Consider the following 17459-nt stretch of genomic DNA (forward strand, 5'->3'; position numbering starts at 1 on the left):
TGTGTGTGTGTGTGGGGGGTGCGGGACACATCCAGGGACTGATGGCAGAGCTGTTTTGTGTGTGTGTGTGGGGGGGGTGCGGGACACATCCAGGGACTGATGGCAGAGCTGTTTTGTGTGTGTGTGTGGGGGGGGTGCGGGACACATCCAGGGACTGATGGCAGAGCTGTTTTGTGTGTGTGTGTGGGGGGGGGGTGCGGGACACATCCAGGGACTGATGGCAGAGCTGTTTTGTGTGTGTGTGTGGGGGGGGTGCGGGACACATCCAGGGACTGATGGCAGAACTGTTTTGCTTTGGTCTCACACTACCGTGCAATGTAGGCTTTTAGGGGCTCTGGAAATTCGCGGGGTCTTAGGGAGTCGTGGAAGGATAGGGAGAAAGGAAATCCATTCCCAGAGGCCTAGTCATTTTATTGGCTGCCTGAATTCTGATTCTATGCTCAACCCCTCAGTAGCTCAGGCTGTCCATGCACCTTCTTTCACTCTAGCCTACGTATTTGGCCACTTACACTTTCCTTTACATCACCAACACTACCTTCCTTGGCTTTGTTTTCCCATTTTGCCTCTAGAGTCTCCATCCGGCTACATTCTCCCGTTTAGGCATTGGTTAATCCCATACAGGCACTGCCGGGAGACTCACAGCCTCCACCCTGGCTCTCCATCTCTTTCTTGCTCCCACCTTCACTCTTTACATGCCCAAGGGCTCTTCCCCTTTACAGTCCCGCCTCCGTGTTTGCCCACACAATATCTTCTAGCCTCCTTTTGGTCTCTGTATTGGCTAGATTCACCCTGTTACCGCCCCTTGAAGCCACAGTGCACTCTCACAAGACTCTCCATTGGCTCAATGCTATCATTATCGTCATCCTGCCTCTACATCATTCGCGTGCAGTTCTCCATTGGCTGTTCTTTTTATCTTTCTTACGTTTTACCGCCTACGCAACCTGCGGATCTCCCACTTTTTGGACCTGTGGGTTCGCTCTCCACTGCCCCCATCGCCTGTATCCATTCCATCTTTCCGCTGCCCACCACGCCGCTCGTGCTTAGGCTTTCCCCACTAAGTGCCACACTTCTGCCAGCTACGTTTCGGTCCCGCATTAACCCGACTCCGGCCTTTCCATTGATTCGGCGACATCCCGCCTCCCACACCGCCCACGCTCGGGCGTCCTCATTGGCCGCTAGCTTCTCCTGCTCAGCAGTCACTGCCTACGTCACCCCTTCATGGCTGTCCATTGGCTGTTGGCTGTACCTGTCTTCATCTCACCGCCTATGCTCCGCTGGAGCCCCACCCCCTCGCCCTGGCCTTCCCATTGGCTGCCCGCCTTTTCAGGCCCTGCCCCCGCCGGTCCCACCGCCGGTGCCGTCGGTGCCGCCGCCGCCGCCGCCGATATGGCGCGCACGGCCCCTGTGGAGCCACCGCTGCGGCATCCCGCGCCCCCGTCGCCGGCTGCGGGAGAGCCCCGCGCCTCGGTTGAGGCGGCGGTGGCCCCGCGGAGGGTGCTGTTCGCTGACGAGGCCCTGGGGCTGCCTCTGGCGCAGCTACGCCGCTACCGGCCGTGGGGCGGGCCCGGGGCGGGCAAGATGGCGGAGGCGACCGGGCAAGATGGCGGCAGCGGCGGGGCTGATGAGGACGATGATGGCGAGGATGGGGATGAAGGGGAGGAGGAAGAGGAGGCTTGCCCCGATCCCTCGCCGCTGTGCCCCGTTCCCGCTGGCGGGGGGTTTTACCTGGTGCCCACATTTTCGTTGCCGCCCGCGCTGGGCCGTCTGGAGCGGTTGGGGCGTGTGATGGTGGAGCTGGAGGCGCTACTGCCGCCTCCTGGAGCGGTTCCCGGGGGTTCCGGGGTGTGGGTGCCTGGGGGGCGCCCGCCGGTGGTGCGCGGGTTGGTGCGCGTGCTGAACCGCTCCTTCGAGAAGGTGGTGCACGTGCGGGCTTCGCACGACGGCTGGGCTTCCTTCTGCGACCACCCAGCGCGCTATGTCCCACGCAGCCCGCCTGGGGCAGGAGTGGGAGGAACAGGAGCAGGAGATCCCCTCCTGGATCCGGGTCTAGGCCTGGGCCCTGGCCAGATGTCTGCCTCCTCGCCCGACGACGGTGGCCGCACTGACCGTTTTGCCTTCCAGCTGCCCTTTGCTGAGGGCGCGGGTGATGGGGCGCGCCTCGACTTCGTGGTGCGCTATGAGACCCCCGAGGGCACTTTCTGGGCCAACAACCATGGCCGCAACTACACTGTCCTGCTTCGGATTGCACCCGCTCCCACACCCACTGATGCCGAAGGGCTGCCCCAGCAGCAGCAGCTGCAGCAGCTGGAGCCACAGCCTGAGTCCCAGGGTCCTGTGGAGGCTGAGGCCAGGCAGCTGAAGAGCTGCATGAAGCCGGTGAGGCGCAGGTAATGTCTGCCAGCGCCACCTCCCGCCAACACAGGGCTGGATGTAGAATGGAGGACAAGCATCCCATTCCAGGAGGTCCCCCCACCCCCCCCAGGCCTGCTCTTCAGGACAGGGAGGAGGGTGCATTTGATCAAAGAGTAGGGGAGGCCAAACATGTGCTAGGCACTGTTTTAAGTACCGGGGTATCATCCATTATTGAGTTCCACTGTAAAGCCCTGAACAAGACAGACACCTTCCCTGCCCTCAACCATCGTGCTAGGCTCCTGTGGGAAACAGTATGAAAAAGCAAACAAGTAGATAAGATAAATAGGGCTAAGGTTAGTGCTGAGAAGAAAAAAGTAGAGTTAAGGCTCTGGAGAGGGAGTGGCTGCTGTAGACGCGTTGAGTGAGTTCTTGTGCTCAGTCCCAGACGGTGATAAAGAAGAGTTATGGAAGAGAGAATTCATAGAGAGTGGAACAGGTAGGACTTTACCGAGGAGGTGGCATGGAGCCCTGAGTGGCATGGAGCAGTGACATACATGGAAGGAAGACGTAGGCAGTGGGAACAGCAAGTTCAACCGTCCTGAGGTGGTTATGAGTTTGGTATGAATGACAGCCGGTGTGCTGGAGTGGAGAGAGCATGCGGTTTGATGGTGCGGACTAAGGGTCTCCCAGTGTGGGGTGTGGAATCTGATTCCTATCTGACATGGCAGGAAGTCAGTTACAGAGGTGGGGAAACTGGTTGAGGAAGTGGTGGTACTTGGCTTTTTAGTTTCAACCATTTCTGGCCTTGAAGTCTATGCAAGCTTCTTTTTTTTTTAAACTGTTCCTCTGGTAGTCTGAGGCCTCCTGTGGAGGTGAGGGGCTGAGGCCATAATCTCAAATGGAAGCATTAGCTTTGGCAGAGACAGAAGCTAATGAGAAGTGGACTTGAAGCTCATGTCTTTTTTTTTGCATACCTCCCATAAGCTTCAGGGGCTGGGAGAAAGGACCATTTCTAACCCAGGAGACTGATAAAATGCTTCTCTAGGTCTTCTTAACCAGGGCTCTAAGTTTTTCAAGGACAGCAGCTAGGCCTGATTCTCTGTGGTCATGTAGGTGAGGTGACTCCTTGGGTCAGTTAGTTCTCCGAGAAATGTATGCGTTTTCCTTCTCTGAGGACCGAAAATGGATATGGGAATGGGAAGTTGCTCTTTTGGCCACTGGAAACTGCATGATGTGTTGTGGGATCGACTGGTTGTGGTCAGGGGCTTGTTGTGAATGGTTCTGAAAGGTTTAGCTCTTAGCTGATGGACCTTGAAGGGTTGAGAACTTGAATTCTGCCATAAGGTTACCTGGGTTCAAAACCTAGGCCTGCCCCTTTCTAGTGTTGTGACCTTAGCCAATTCTTAACTGCATTGTGTGGAGGTAACTAAGTATGTCCTCATTTGTAAAATATGTAATTACGGCACGTACTGCACAGGGTGAGTAAAAGCATTCAGGGTCTAGCCTAGTTCCAAGTCGTGCCAGAGCGGTGTTAATTAGCATTGATATTTAGATACTCACATTCTATGGATTCCCTTCCTGAACTCAGCATTGTTGTATAGTCTCTTCTCAGTTCTTCACTTCTCAGAGAGGGATGGTATTGACACTGTGTGGTTGAACTTGGATGGGCAAGGTAACAGGCATAACTGTAGCTGTGAAAGGAATGGTGGTCAGCATTTACTGGTCGCTGGTAAGTGGTAGGTCCATTGTCCTCTGAAGGCCAGCTGAATGTGCTGTTTGTTGTAGGTGCTATACTGAGTCCTAGTTGACAGGGAGCTGGGGAGCTCAGGGAGATGATCCAGCTTCCTTAAAGCCACTCTGCTAGTAAATGGTGAGCGCAGGGAGGAAATGTTGAGGCCGTTAGTTTAAAAGCAAATTCTGGATTTCATGGGTGGTGTTCTTAGGTCTTCATCTTTTCCCCTGTACCTGTTTTGTGTGCTTGATGTTTTATTGAGGTATACCCACATGGATGGTACTGATCTTGAGTGCATGGCTCAGAAGATTTACACGTATGCTCGCACTTCTATCACCACCGCCCAGATTGAGAGACTGAGCAGTTCCAGTGCCCCCAGAATTGCCCTCATTTCAATCACTTCTCATCCCAGTTGGCAGTTATGGGAGCCCTGTCTGTAAGATACGACAGTTGGGGTATTGAAGTTTGGTCATTTTCAAGAGTGTGAAAGGAAGGGAACAGACAAATCAAAACCTTGCTAGGCCAAGGTGGGTGGAGAGGGTGTTTTTCTTTTAAAATACATGGGTGGTTTTAAGGAGAAATTGAAGTAGTTCATTTAGACAATTGTTTTGGTAGCTGGCCCCATGCTTGTGGTTCCCAACGTGACTTGAGATATTATTTTAAGTGGGCAGATGGCTTTTTGATAGCTTCTTTATCTTTTGATCTCAGCTCTTGCAAAGGGGAGGCTGGTGTGCACTGCAAGATCAGCGATAAGGTTTTCTTTGTAGGTCGGTGGCTTTCTTGGCAAGTACATTTCAACTTATTGTTGTAAGGCCTTTGTGCTGCTGCTGATTTGGAGTGCTGTTGAAGAACAGCTACCCCCTGTGATCTAGCCCTCTGGGGAAATGGTGGTGGACCTCAGGGGATACCCTTTTCTTATCTGTGGGAGGCCTGCTGTAGAGGGCTTCAGAAATGTTGGCTGCAGGCCCACTGTGTAGCTGGGCCATGACATGTGGGGTCAGTGGAGATGTTTGGCAGCCATGAGGATATAGTCAAGAGGCTCAGGCATGCTTTCCCTGGGTTGCAGGACCAGGTTTTCAGTACCCATTAGGTTTAGAGATAATCCAACAGCAAGCATTTTTTTGTAGGGCCTGTTATGTGCTGAGCACAGGGCTAGGAAGAAGCAAAGAAGACCCAGACTGGATCTAAGATACCCAAGGGCTTGTACTATAGCCAGGTGGTGAGGCAGGGTTAAGCCTTACCAAGTCACACATGGCTGCGCTCCTTTTCTTTGCTAGGTACTTTGCTGAATATTTTTGTATAGTCTCATTCTTGACTGCTTTCTGTGGGCTAGACTGCTTTAATCCCTCTTAACTGCATGAGTAAATAGCATTGGAGTCCTCGGTGCTAGGACTGGTAACGGATGGAGGCCTTCTGGTCTGTCTTGGCTTTATACTCTGAGGAGATGTCCTATTCCTCTTCAAAATAAAGATCAACCAAAGTCTGACGGGCCCTTACCCTCCTCTCCGTTCTCCAGCTTGCCTTCTGCTGTCATGTAGTCTTGCATTATCCTGTTTTCCTGAGCTCTTGTCACCACGTCCCTTCTGTCACTCCTCTTGCTCCGGGTCTTTGCTCATACTGTTTGCTTCCCTGAGAATGTGTGTCCTGTACCCGTCAAATTCTCCTCGTGTAGACCCCTCAGTTCTAAGAGGGGTTCCTCAGGGCAGCCTGTCCACTCCTAGCCTCTCTAAGTTCCTAGTTTTATTTGTATCACTGATCAACACGGGCAGGTCAAGTTAGAGAATGCCCCAGAGCCTAATGGGAGCCTTACCCCTAGTTCAGGAGTGCCTTCCACCCTGCCTGGTAATCTTGTCCGTTCTCTGACCCACCCTCAGCTCCTCTTTCATGACATCCTCTCACTTATTCTTTGCCTTCAGACTCTGCCTTTTGCTTGCCCAAACATAATAGATATACCATCAGAATGGAACTCCCTATCACTCAGAGCCCTCACCTCTGAACACCAATACCCCTCACATTGTCCCCGTTTTAGGCTGTTCTTCTCTGCTGACTTATCCTCAGGCCAGAGCCTCTGTCTTAGCCAACTACCTTGCCCTCTGCTTCTGGTCAGTACCTGATGGTCACCCTTGTCCCTTTACCCAAAAGTCACCAGCGCTTGCTTCCTCTGCTTGCTCACCTCACATGTTTAGTAGTCCCTGGATTTGGTCAAACTGAGATGGCTTTGTGGCTTTCATTCATTCTTGAAATGGCTGACTAGTCCTACTTCGGTTTCCTCTGTCCCTGGCCTCAGGACCACCACACTCTGATAGTTTTCCCCGGAAATCTCTGGCCCTTCTCTTTCTCCTCGTTCTTTTAGCTTCACTTACCAACTTGATGTCTTCACTTGACTGAATCCTTAGCTTTCTCATGCTCAACTGTCTCCCACATACTGCTCCCAAACAACCTCTTATTTCCTGACCACACATGCCCCTCATTTGTTTTCTAAGCATCCTTAAACCCTTGCTGATTCTAGTGTGTGCCAGGGCCTAGTGTTCTAGCATGCTCCTTCCTTTTCTAGGGGCTCTGACTTCAGTCTGGAGCGAGACCTTTAGTAGGGGTTACTGTGTGACTGCACTGCTAGACTGTAAGCTCCGTGAGGGGTAGGGACATGCTCTGCATTGGTGACCACTGTATTCTCACAGGCCTGCCATGATGCATGGCACTTAGTAGGTGCTCAATAAATATTTGTTGAAATAATGAGTTTGAGTATTTTTTCAAATGTCTCCACATCAAATTCTAAATTTCATAGTTGGGTTTGCTCACCAGTGTGTCTCCTGCCACTAGCCGTGACGCACAGTAACGCCTCAGAGGTTTTTAAGTGTCCCTGTGACTGAATGGATAGCTGAGTCATAGCTGAGCCGACAGCCTGAGGGACATGAATTGAAACAGGGTGGGCTAGGGCTCATCTGAGTTGTCTGGAGAGAGGATTTCATGCGAAAGTGATGTCCCTTTGTTCCACAGAAAACTGCTAGGGCATCGTGGTTAAGGCTGTGGGCTGGAGGCTGCACACAGGAGTGGCAGAGCAGGGGTCTGGGACTGTGTAATAGCCCTAAGTTTGGAACTGCAGAGCTAGGCTAGCAGAGAGGTCCTCGAGCTGGGCAGAGCTGGACAAGTTGCTTTTCTCTTACGAGTTTCAGTTTCTTTGGGAATTCAGAAGGAATTAGTTGTAAGCACTTTATCGGTGCTTTTCATGCTCCCCCAGTCTATTCAACAGCTTGGTAAAATACTGCCATCATCTCTTTTAGATGAGAAGACTGAGGTTCAGGCAGTTAGATACTGTGCCCCAGGTCACACAGCTGGCTTGTAGTAGAGCTGGGATTATTCAACATTGCATTTTCTGGCCATTTATTGAGATGCAAAATCAGTTTGCTAGCTTCCAACAAACATTGGAAGTGGTGTAGGAACTAGCACAGTACATAATGCCGTGCAGTAGAGGTAAGTATCGTTTCGGAGGACAACTGTTTCAGTTCTCAGTGTGTCTGTGTCTGTATTTACTCGTGTGGATGTGGTGGGTTAGGAGGAAAAATGGTTTTCTCACCCTGGGCTGTGAGCATAAAAGTGTCAGTGAGATAAAAGAAGCCCGAGGTATGGTAAGTTGCTCCACAGTGCACGAGACCTAGAGTTGGGGCTGATACTTGTTGAAGGCAAGACAGTGTTCTACATAACTTGGTGGCTTTCACAGCCTCCTCACCCCACCCCCTGCCCCACCCCAAAGCACATGGCTTAGGGTAACTAGAATTCCAGGTATCTCGGAGCAACTTTGTGAAGCCATTTCCCCCCACCCCAGACAGCATCATCAGGTTGTCTCCATGGGAGCCGGGCTCTGTGGTGTTTCCCTTTGGGGTTCAGCACATGACCCACTTTGAAACTTGGAGGGCTGGGTGTGCTCACACAGGACCCAGAGGACAGTGGTGGCAGTCATAGGACCGAGGCTACTTTGCACTTCTCTTTGGGACTTGTGAGCCCTCATTTGCTCATTCATTCATTCTCCCTGGCAATCTTTCTATTCTGCCTTGGCTGGCCTGGCCTGGGGCCATTGCTACCACTTTCTGAAGTCAAGCAGCCATTGAGTTTCTTAGTGGCAGGAAGGATTTTCACCCCCAATAGAGTAGTCCATTCTAGAGAAGATGGACCTGACTAATGTTCATAGACACTCAGATAAGGCATGCCAAAACATCCCCGGCAGCGTGCGTCCTGGCCCACTGTGTACTCGCGGCCCTTGAGAGGATGCCACATGGCATTTGTGGGACTGGTGCCAAAAGAGCAGGTTTTATTCTTGAAAGTTAAAAGGCACATTGCAGGTACAGTTTTGTTCTTAATCGGCCTCCCCATTTTTCTAAGAACTGTTACTGCTCTGTGAGTCAGGGTGCACTTACACCTTCCCTTCCTTTCCTCATTTTGATTGCACTCACAGCTGCCTCCAAAATGGTTACCGTGAAAGACCGTTCAAACACACCACACGCACTCGCACACACGCACGCACGCATACCCTGCCTACTGTGAGACAGTGTCTTCAAGTGGGGCCGTTTCTGAATGTTATCAGTATGGAGTGTAGTTAGTGGCTAGAGACACAGTTCCTTCATTCTTAGTTTCTACATTTGGGAGAAAGAGAAGTTGCTGTTTTGAAAGAAGGCTTTTCAATCGACTTTGATGTAGTAACAAAAAGGCCCACAGTGGAGGAGGTGAGGCGCAATGGCCCCTGACTCCCCTGACTCCTTCTTTTCTTCCCAACTCTTTGAGGCTGGGAAAACAACTTGCTTGCTTCTGCTGACTCGGCGGCTCTTGGTTTGGGCTGTATTTGGAAGGCTTTAGCAGTGGAAGAGGTGTGGTGGCTGAAGAACTTCTTTTTAAATTTATTTTTCTTGATCTGCCTAGAAGTCTCTTCTGCTAGTGGCTGCTGCTTGTGTCTCTTTTCACGCACATGTATACTTAACCGAAGCTTGGTCGTCGTGCATGTCAGGATTAAGCCAGATTACAGGATGCTTGTGTAGAGCTGGCCTGGGAGGAAGAGCTGCCTTTTGTCCAGTTGGGGGGGGCGGGTTGTGAAGGATTTTACTTTAGAAGACCTCAGTAAGATGATCTAAGAGCAAAAACGAAGGCAAGTGTTTCTGCCAGGCAGAAGTCATGGAGCTGTAGCCCCAAAGGCCCGGATTTTAGACCCACTGAATAGACTGGCTCAGGACTAAAGTAGTTTTTCCTGAATCTTCTCATCTGTATTATGTGGAAGTTTCTGGCTGGGCTCCCAGAGTCGCTTGCCAAGGCTCTCTACTATTCAGACAAAAGCACCTCTGCTGGGATCCATGAGTCCTAGACTCCAGAGAAGGACTAAGTACCCCTTCCAATGATTCTAGCCTCTAGGCCCTTGTATTAGTTAAAGCTCCTTCCTCCAGTGTGCTGAGAACAGGTTCCTGTAACTGCTCTCTGGAGTCTAGCCATGCATGCCGTGGAACTGGACAAGTAATGGAACTGTGGGTGATGGGCAGCTGGAAAACAATCCCCTTGAGAGGGAGGGAGGGAGGGAGGGCATCTACTTGTCTGTTATTATTGCTTCTTCCCTCTGTTTCTAGATAGGGCTGGAGGCTGGGTTGGGTACAATCACAGTCTCTTATCCAAACAGCATGAGCTTGGTTAACTCTGGGTTTTGATCCTGCCCGTGGAATCTTGAGTTTAGCCTCTGCTTCATTATCCACAAGGGGGGCTAGCAGAACTACCCACTTCAAAGAATTTATATGTTGTTGGCTTGCAGTCACCATGATTATTAATTCGGTGCATGCGTTACATGTACCCCATTGGCTAACACCAGAGTACTGTGCCCAGACCTGCTAGTGGCATTCTGTTTCTGTGGAGATAATTTTGGTGAGTGAGGCATTTGATTAGGTATTTTCTCAGTTGCAACCTTTTTCAAAAGTGTCAGCAGCGCCCTATTAGCTCTTAGGAAGAAAGAGTTGATCGTTTCAGTTCTCCTCAGGTCTCTGAATCCTGTCATCATTGCTCTTGTAATCATTGTTTCCTTCATTTGTCTTATTTGTGAACATCTGAGACTCCCATGTAGGAATATGAACAGTGATTGCGCCATGATTAAGTCCTGCTCCTGGTAGGATCTGGCTGACATACTTGGCCTAGGCCTCTCAAGGATCTTACTTGGCTGCCAGAGGAGCAGTTAGACCAATAGATTTCTCCCATTGATTTAGCTACTGCTCTGTGCCAGGCCAGATATCTGGCTTTTGAGTCTTACTCTGGAGTTCCCTATGTTCCCTATGTTGTATACAAGGAGGCAATGGGTCCTACCAGACTGGTATGGGGACCAAGGAGGGGTGGAGAGGGGGACACAGGCCTTTCGGGCTCCCTTCCCATTCCCATTCTCCCTTTGCCTTCCTTCTTCGCCTCTGCTGCTTCCTGTGTCCCCCAGTCTTTTCTGCCTGCCCTTCCCTTAAAAATAGCTTTTGTGATAACCAGGAGCAAACCCTAAAGAAACGATCCCCAATTACCCATTGATATTTGGTTTGAAACAATAAAATAAAGGAAACAAGCTAGCTACTCAGTAGGAAGGGAATGGCTACATAGATAATGGTAAGGCCATTTGATAGGAGCATAAAGCTGCCATTTTTCAATGTTTGCGAAAGTCGATAATGATGTTTCTCACTGTTTAATGGACAAAGCCAGCTGTGAAAGCATGTTCGCAGAATCTAAATGGTTTCAGGGAATGTCTGGAATGAAAATTTCCAAATTGTAACAGTGCTTGCCTCTGGCTCACGTGATTGTTTTGTTTCAGGCATCCTTATGTTTTTCTGTATTTTGTAAAATTTCTACAGTGAGTGTATAGGACTCTTATGGTCAAGGGATTAAAAAGTAGCAGAAGAGATAATAGCTGTTAGGTGAGGATGAGTCACCACAGAGGCACAGAAAGTGCCCATAGGTGGCAGAACTGTCCTCTCAGGGTGTCAGATTTATGTGCTGTCTCATCTGCCCTACAGGCCTCTTGAGGAGGAGCTGAGGATGAAGAGCATGGAGGACAATACCCTTGGGGGTAAGCATCTGCCAGGCTTTGGGAGTTCTGGCCCATTTTCATACCGTAACTATTTTTCATGGTGCTGGGGGTGGAACCCAGGTTTCGTGTGCGCTAGGCAAATGCTCTGCTACGGAGCTATGTCACCTAACCTTTCTAGTGGCCTTTTACTATTTCTTTCCTCCTTGTTTCTTTCTATAAAAAAGAAAAGGTCACCTTCCTTGGACTGCCACACAAAGCTTCCAGTGCAAACTTCCAGTTGGTTTCCTAGATGAACAGGATGAGGCTGCTTGTATATCTGTCTTGCTTCAACCTTGCCCTTCTCTTCTCTCTGGCAGAACATCCTGATGTTCAAGAGTCACTGGGTCCCCTGGTGGCCCCCACCCCTCTCCGTCCATGGCCCCAGATGACACTTCAGGTAAGCAGGTCCTTTTAACCTCGGTATGAATAGCCTGATAGATAGCTCCCAGTGTGACTACAACTGGATCCAGTGGTAGAGCTGACAAGCTCTTGTCTATCCTAGAGGTGGAGTTGGAGGTGGGAGTGAGATCACAAATCCCAGAATTTGATGAGGGTAAGTGAAGGCTGGAATTATTCATTGGATTTAATTGTTAACTAGCAAACAGTTAGGGAATACTTGTTCCATATTATAGACACTGAAAACTTAACACAAATGACATCCTTAAGGGGATTACATGATTGGGCAGAGACATAATGAAATAATAAATTACATACATTGTATTTGAGATGAAGATGACTGCTTAGGGAAAATGGAAGGAGGGAGAGCAAGAGGGGGAATGGAAGGGGGAATGGAGGAGGGAGGGGCCTGAGAAATGAGGCTTGAGAGAAATTTAAAGGTGAGAGAATGAGCCTCATGACAAACCGAGAGAAGAACCTTCCAGGCAAGTGCCAAGTTCCTAAGGTGTGCTTCAACTCTTGTATGCTAGAAATAAGAGTGAGCCAGCCAGAGGTGGCACAGCCTCTAATCCCAGCAATCAGGAGGCAGAGGCTGGTGAATCTGAGTTCAAGGCCAGCCTGGTCTACAGAGTAACTTCCAGGACAGCCAGGACTACACAGAGAAATCCTGTCTTGAAAAAACAAACAAGCAAAGCAAAGCAAGGAGACTATTGTGAAAGTAGAATGAAGTGGGGGTCAAAGTGGAGTGGTGAGGAGTGAGGTCAGGGAGGTGGCAGCGGACAGACTGGGTGGGGCACGGGAGGCAAGGTGAGGCTTTAGGCATTTTCACTCTCAGTGAGGAGGAGACAAGGGAGGGTCATGAGCAGAAGAGGAATGCGGTCTGCTGTGAGACCCTGTTGGAGGAGGATGAGAAGCAGGGATACCAGGGAAGAGGAAACTGGTGAACCATGATGCTGTTGGCAGGGGAGGAAGAGACATTTAAAATGTGCGTGTTTTAACTTTTGTTTATAAAACTTTTAAAGTAAAAGTATATATAGAAGTAAAGAGCCTAGTATAATGAACACTCATCACCCAGCTTCGACACATACTGGCATGTGCCCATTCCTACTTTATAGCATAGCTCTTTCCCTTCCCATTTCCTAGAGAATGATTTGGAAAAAATTCAGATTCCATTCTATTTGTGAATTCTGTAGTTTGTTTCTCAGAAAAATAACTGTAAAACAAAACAAAACAAACCCCAATGATTGTGCCATGATCACACCTCTGAAAATTAACAGTGTTCCTTCTTATCATTAATGATTGGGTTAGTGATCCAATTTTCTTATGCGTATTCCCAGGACCCAAACAAGGTGATAAATTGTATTTCTTCTTCAATTTCTTTTCTATTTTCTCTCTTTTCTTTCTTCCTTATTTCTTTATTTTTTCCTATTCTTTCTTTCTTTCTTTTTTTTTTTTGAGACAGGGTTTCTCTATGTAGCCCTGGCTGTCCTAGAACTCATTCAGTAAACCAGGTTGGCCTTGAACTTGGAGATCCGCCAGCCTCTGCCTCCTGAGTGCTGAGATTAAACTGCCCAGCTGATACATTATATTTCCTCTCAATAGGTGTCTTTACTTTTTAATATCCCAAAGTTTCTTCATTGCAATTTGTTTACTAAACCCTGTTTGTCATGTAGAGTTCTATGCAGTCTGGGTTTGGCTGATTACATTCAGGTGGAAACACATTTCTTTTCTTTTTTATTAAATTTTTAAACTTTATTTTACGTACCAACCACAGTTTCCACTTCCTCTTCTCCTCCCATTCCCTTTCCTTCCCCAACCTCCTTTTTACCCACTACATTTCTCATTCCATTTAAAATTTTTAAAATTACATTTATTTATTTTGGTTTTGCGAGGCAGAGTTTCTCTGTGTAACAGCTCTGGCTGTCCTGGAACTCACTCTGTAGACCAGGCTGGCCTCGAACTCACAGAGATCCTCCTGCCTCTGCCTCCCAAGTGCTGGGATTAAAGGCGTGCGCCACCACCGCCCGGCTATTTATTTATTGTGTGTGTGTGTTTTTGTGTCTGTGCACAGGTGTGTGCATGCCACAGTGTGTGTGTCACGGTCAAAGGACAACTTGTAGGAGTTAGTTCTCTCCTTCTATGGTGACTTTCAGGCTTGGTGGCACATGCCCTTACCTACTGAGCCATCTTGCTAACCATAACCGTCTTACTCTATTTTCATTAATTCATTAATCTTATTTACTTTAGTGTTTTATTAAGTTGCATTTACTAAACCATTATTTTTGCTAAATATATTTGTTCAATGTTGTCTAGCATTATGAAATTGACTTAAACAGAGCTCATTCCATTAAGTTCTATTGAATTCTATCATTCTACTTCTTTTATTGGCTGGACTTTTTCTCTGAAGAAACTTATGACACATTCATTCATTCATTCATGGATTCAAAACTTATTTGTTGACTCTGAATCCACTGCATTTGTTTATTTTCATGGTTCCATGGAAGTATTTCTGGCCAGGAGTAGTCTTTTTTCTGTCTCTTTGTACTTATTAGCACTTCCCGTTATTCTGGGAACCTCTTCTCACATCTTGCTATGATTATATATCACGGTTTTGTACTTTTTGCCTGCTCCAAACCTGGAGAAAGCAGTCTTACTAAGAAGCCTGGGTTCCTTTCAGTGGAGAACCATGTCTGGAGATTCAGATGGGGTTCAGCGGGACTGTTGCTACTAGACTGAGCATTGTTTTAAAAGACAATTAGGAAGTAAATATTAATGTTTTATTACATTCATGTGTGTGTGTGTGTGTGTGTGTGTACAATTTGTAGGGATTGGCTCTTTCCTTTCCAACACAGGGGCCCTGGGGATCAAACTCAGGTTATCATATTTGGCAGCAAATGCTGTTACCCATCCTAAAATTGAAATTTTGAAATGTCTGCCTTGGCAATGCTGAAGCATGCGTGGGCAGCCCGTATATGGTGGTTCTGTTGAACTTGTTCATATTGGGTTTCACGGTCTAAGTTGATGAGGACGACTGACCAGGTCTCTTCCTCAAGAGGGCGCCAGATCTCATTACAGATGGCTGTGAGCCACCATGTGGTTGCTCGGAATTGAACTCAGGACCTTTGGAAGAGCAGGCAGTGCTCTTAACCACTGAGCAATCCTACCACCTCATAAATAAATATTTTTAAAAGAGAAAACCCATCATGAATTCATTTGCTCCTGACAGTCATTCACTGAGTACGGATACCCAGTGAATCACTTCACACTATCACTGCAAGAAGAGGTCTCTGTGTACTTGCCCGAACACGATCAAGTCTTTGGCAGCTAGAGAATCACAGGGGGTTCTTGGACATCTTTTTGCCTGGAAAACTCTAGGGACTGGGTGTGGGGTGTTACCAGTTCTTACTGTCTCTTCTTGTTCCCTCCCCTCTTCTACTTCCATTCTCATTCTCTCCCTGTGCAATACTGTAAACAGGTTTCTGAAGCTACAGTGACCAGAAACCCTCAAGAAGAAGGCGACATCCCCAGAAGCAACCCACCTGTGGCTTTTACAGAGGTCCTCCAGACACCAGCCATCAGGATTCCTCCATCTACCCGTGGCCTGGGTGGCCCTCCCAGGGACCAGGCCTCAGGGCCAGATGCAAGCGATAGAATCACTGGGCCCTTCCTGGAACCCAGTCAGCACCAGGTGGAGGCCACGTGGGAAAGCGGAGGGGGTCGAAAGGCCCCCACGATGGGGGCTGTGACAGATGAGCCCGCTCGGGGTCTGGAGATTGTGAGTGGCTTGGAGGAGCTGCTTGGTGAAGACACCATTGACCAGGAGTTGGAGCAGCTCTACCTATCTCACCTGAGCCGCTTGCGGGCTGCTGTGGCAGCAGGGGGTGGCGGGGAGGGCTCTACAGATGGAGGGACGTCCCCCAGCCATTCCCTGGGCATACTCACGGACCGTGACCTGATCTTGAAGTGGCCTGGCCCCGAGAGGGCCCTGAACAGTGCCCTGGCCGAGGAGATCACGCTGCACTATGCGCGCCTGGGGTGTGGCGTGGAGCTCATCAAGGACACTGAGGACCCTGATGACGAGGGGGAGGGCGAAGAGGGGCTCTCCATCACTCCCTCTAGCCCCGACGGAGACAGCCCTAAGGAATCACCTCCAGAAATCCTCTCTGGGGCGCGCTCTGTGGGAGATGTGTGGCTCCCATGGGCTGGGGGCTCCAGATGTGACAGCCCTGTGATTCTGGGAACACAGGGACAGTTTACTGAGAATCCAGAGAAAGGGGTGGGCAAGGATGTCAACTCTTTGCATATGAATAGGCCCATAGTTGGGGTGGCCAGGTCCCCAGGGGAGGCTGGGACAGAAGCCCGGATGGAGGTTCCTACTGGGTGGACAGGCAGCTTGCTATCTATTTCTGATAATGAGCCTGCTGCCCCAGCTCTGCCAGAGCAGCACGCTGCTCTTCTTAGTCCCCCAGGGACTGAAGTTTGTCCTTCTAGTGTAGCCAACCGTCATGTGACCTCCCAGGATGAAGAGGGTAGAAGCCTAAACCCTGAGTCCCCAGAGAGGTCTCCCATGCCAGCTGCCCCTGCAGAATGTATGTGTGGCTTGGCTCCTCAGCTTTGGGGGCCCTTGACTCAAACTCTGGGTGTCCTGGCTGGGCTAGTTGTGGTTCCTGTGGCTTTGAACAGTGGTATGTCCCTTCTGGTGCTTGTGTTGTGCCTCTCTCTGGCCTGGTTCTCGTAGGGACTGCCTGTAGGATCAGTGACAGCAGATTTCCTCCTCTTCGGGGTCTGGAGATTTGCAGTTCCTCTGTCACCCCAAGGAGGTGAAATGTAGCCTGTGTAGTGAGGGACTTGGGTCCTTTGGTTTTGAGAGTGCTTGATTGGAGAGAGGCCTTCCCAGCTCTGAGCTCTCCGTAGTCAGCGCCAGGCTTCCCGCAGTAGAGCTTGTGCAGTGGAAGGAATGGCGGATTGTGTGAGAAATTTTAGAATGAACCAGGCATGCCCCCCCCGACCCCGAGCCTGTATTTATTTTTGTATAATTCTCTGGATGAGGGAGAGTGGTCATGAGCTGGTCTTGGGGCACAATTACCCAGAGATATATTTATTAACAGCCAATCTGTGCAACCTGCTGGAGCTTTATTTTTAATTTAATTTATATAGAGTACCTATTATTATTATATGCCACAATAGAGCTCTATGAGAAATGATGTGTCTTGCTGTGCTGGTCTCCTGTTTGGGCCTGAGTGTGTAGGGTGGTCACATTCTGGGGAATTAGCATGGTCCATGGTGGGAGTGGAGATGGCCATGGCCATGCCTACTGCTGCCTCCTCAATGTGTTCTTGAGGATCTGTATCTCTTTGCCTTGTGGTCCTAATATATGTGGTCCTTTGGTCGTGCATATCTTGTCTGTGGGATCCTGTGTCTGTGTATATGGGCGGTTGTGGTGGGAGCCAAGAAGAAGAGTATTGACCACATGAAGTTTTGGTGTTAGTCACATGTCTGCAGTGGTGACTGTGGTCATCTGTAAATGTGGAGACATGGATTAGCCACAAGGTTTTGAGGTTACTGAAAAATAAAAGCTTTTGATACCAGCAGAGAGACCCCTCAAGCCCCCAAATGGGGAAGGCCCCAGAAAGGAATTAATGTACTGTGAAAAATTTGTATCAGATTTGCTGTCCACAGACATTGCATTCCTGCTCCAAACAGGAAACTAAGAAGCTTTAATAGAAAGGTTAGATACATTTATTGCATGCAAATAAAAACTCTTGGCACAGCAAAATAAAACACAATATATTTATTTACTTCCCTTTACAGCAAACCTTTTAAAAGTGATAATTGTTTTGGTGATTTATTTATTTATTTATTTAGCAGGGTCTCAGACTGGCTGGGAGCTCACTGTTCTGCTGATGCAGCCTCCTA

At 49.1% G+C, this 17459-nt stretch overlaps 1 protein-coding gene across 1 annotated transcript; it reads left to right on the forward strand.

Moving 5' to 3' along the window:
- Positions 1-1344: 1344 nt before the first annotated feature.
- Ppp1r3f (protein phosphatase 1 regulatory subunit 3F) lies at positions 1345-17372 on the forward strand. Its single transcript, XM_041646166.1, has 4 exons — positions 1345-2387; positions 11095-11147; positions 11465-11544; positions 15019-17372. The coding sequence occupies exons 1-4, from the start codon at positions 1387-1389 to the stop codon at positions 16279-16281; spliced, it is 2397 nt and encodes a 798-aa protein (XP_041502100.1). The 5' UTR covers positions 1345-1386; the 3' UTR covers positions 16282-17372.
- Positions 17373-17459: the final 87 nt, after the last annotated feature.

Source organism: Microtus oregoni, unplaced genomic scaffold (genome assembly GCF_018167655.1).
Source record: "Microtus oregoni isolate MIOR12 unplaced genomic scaffold, Mior012 000121F_001, whole genome shotgun sequence".
Classification (NCBI taxonomy): Eukaryota; Metazoa; Chordata; class Mammalia; order Rodentia; family Cricetidae; genus Microtus; species Microtus oregoni.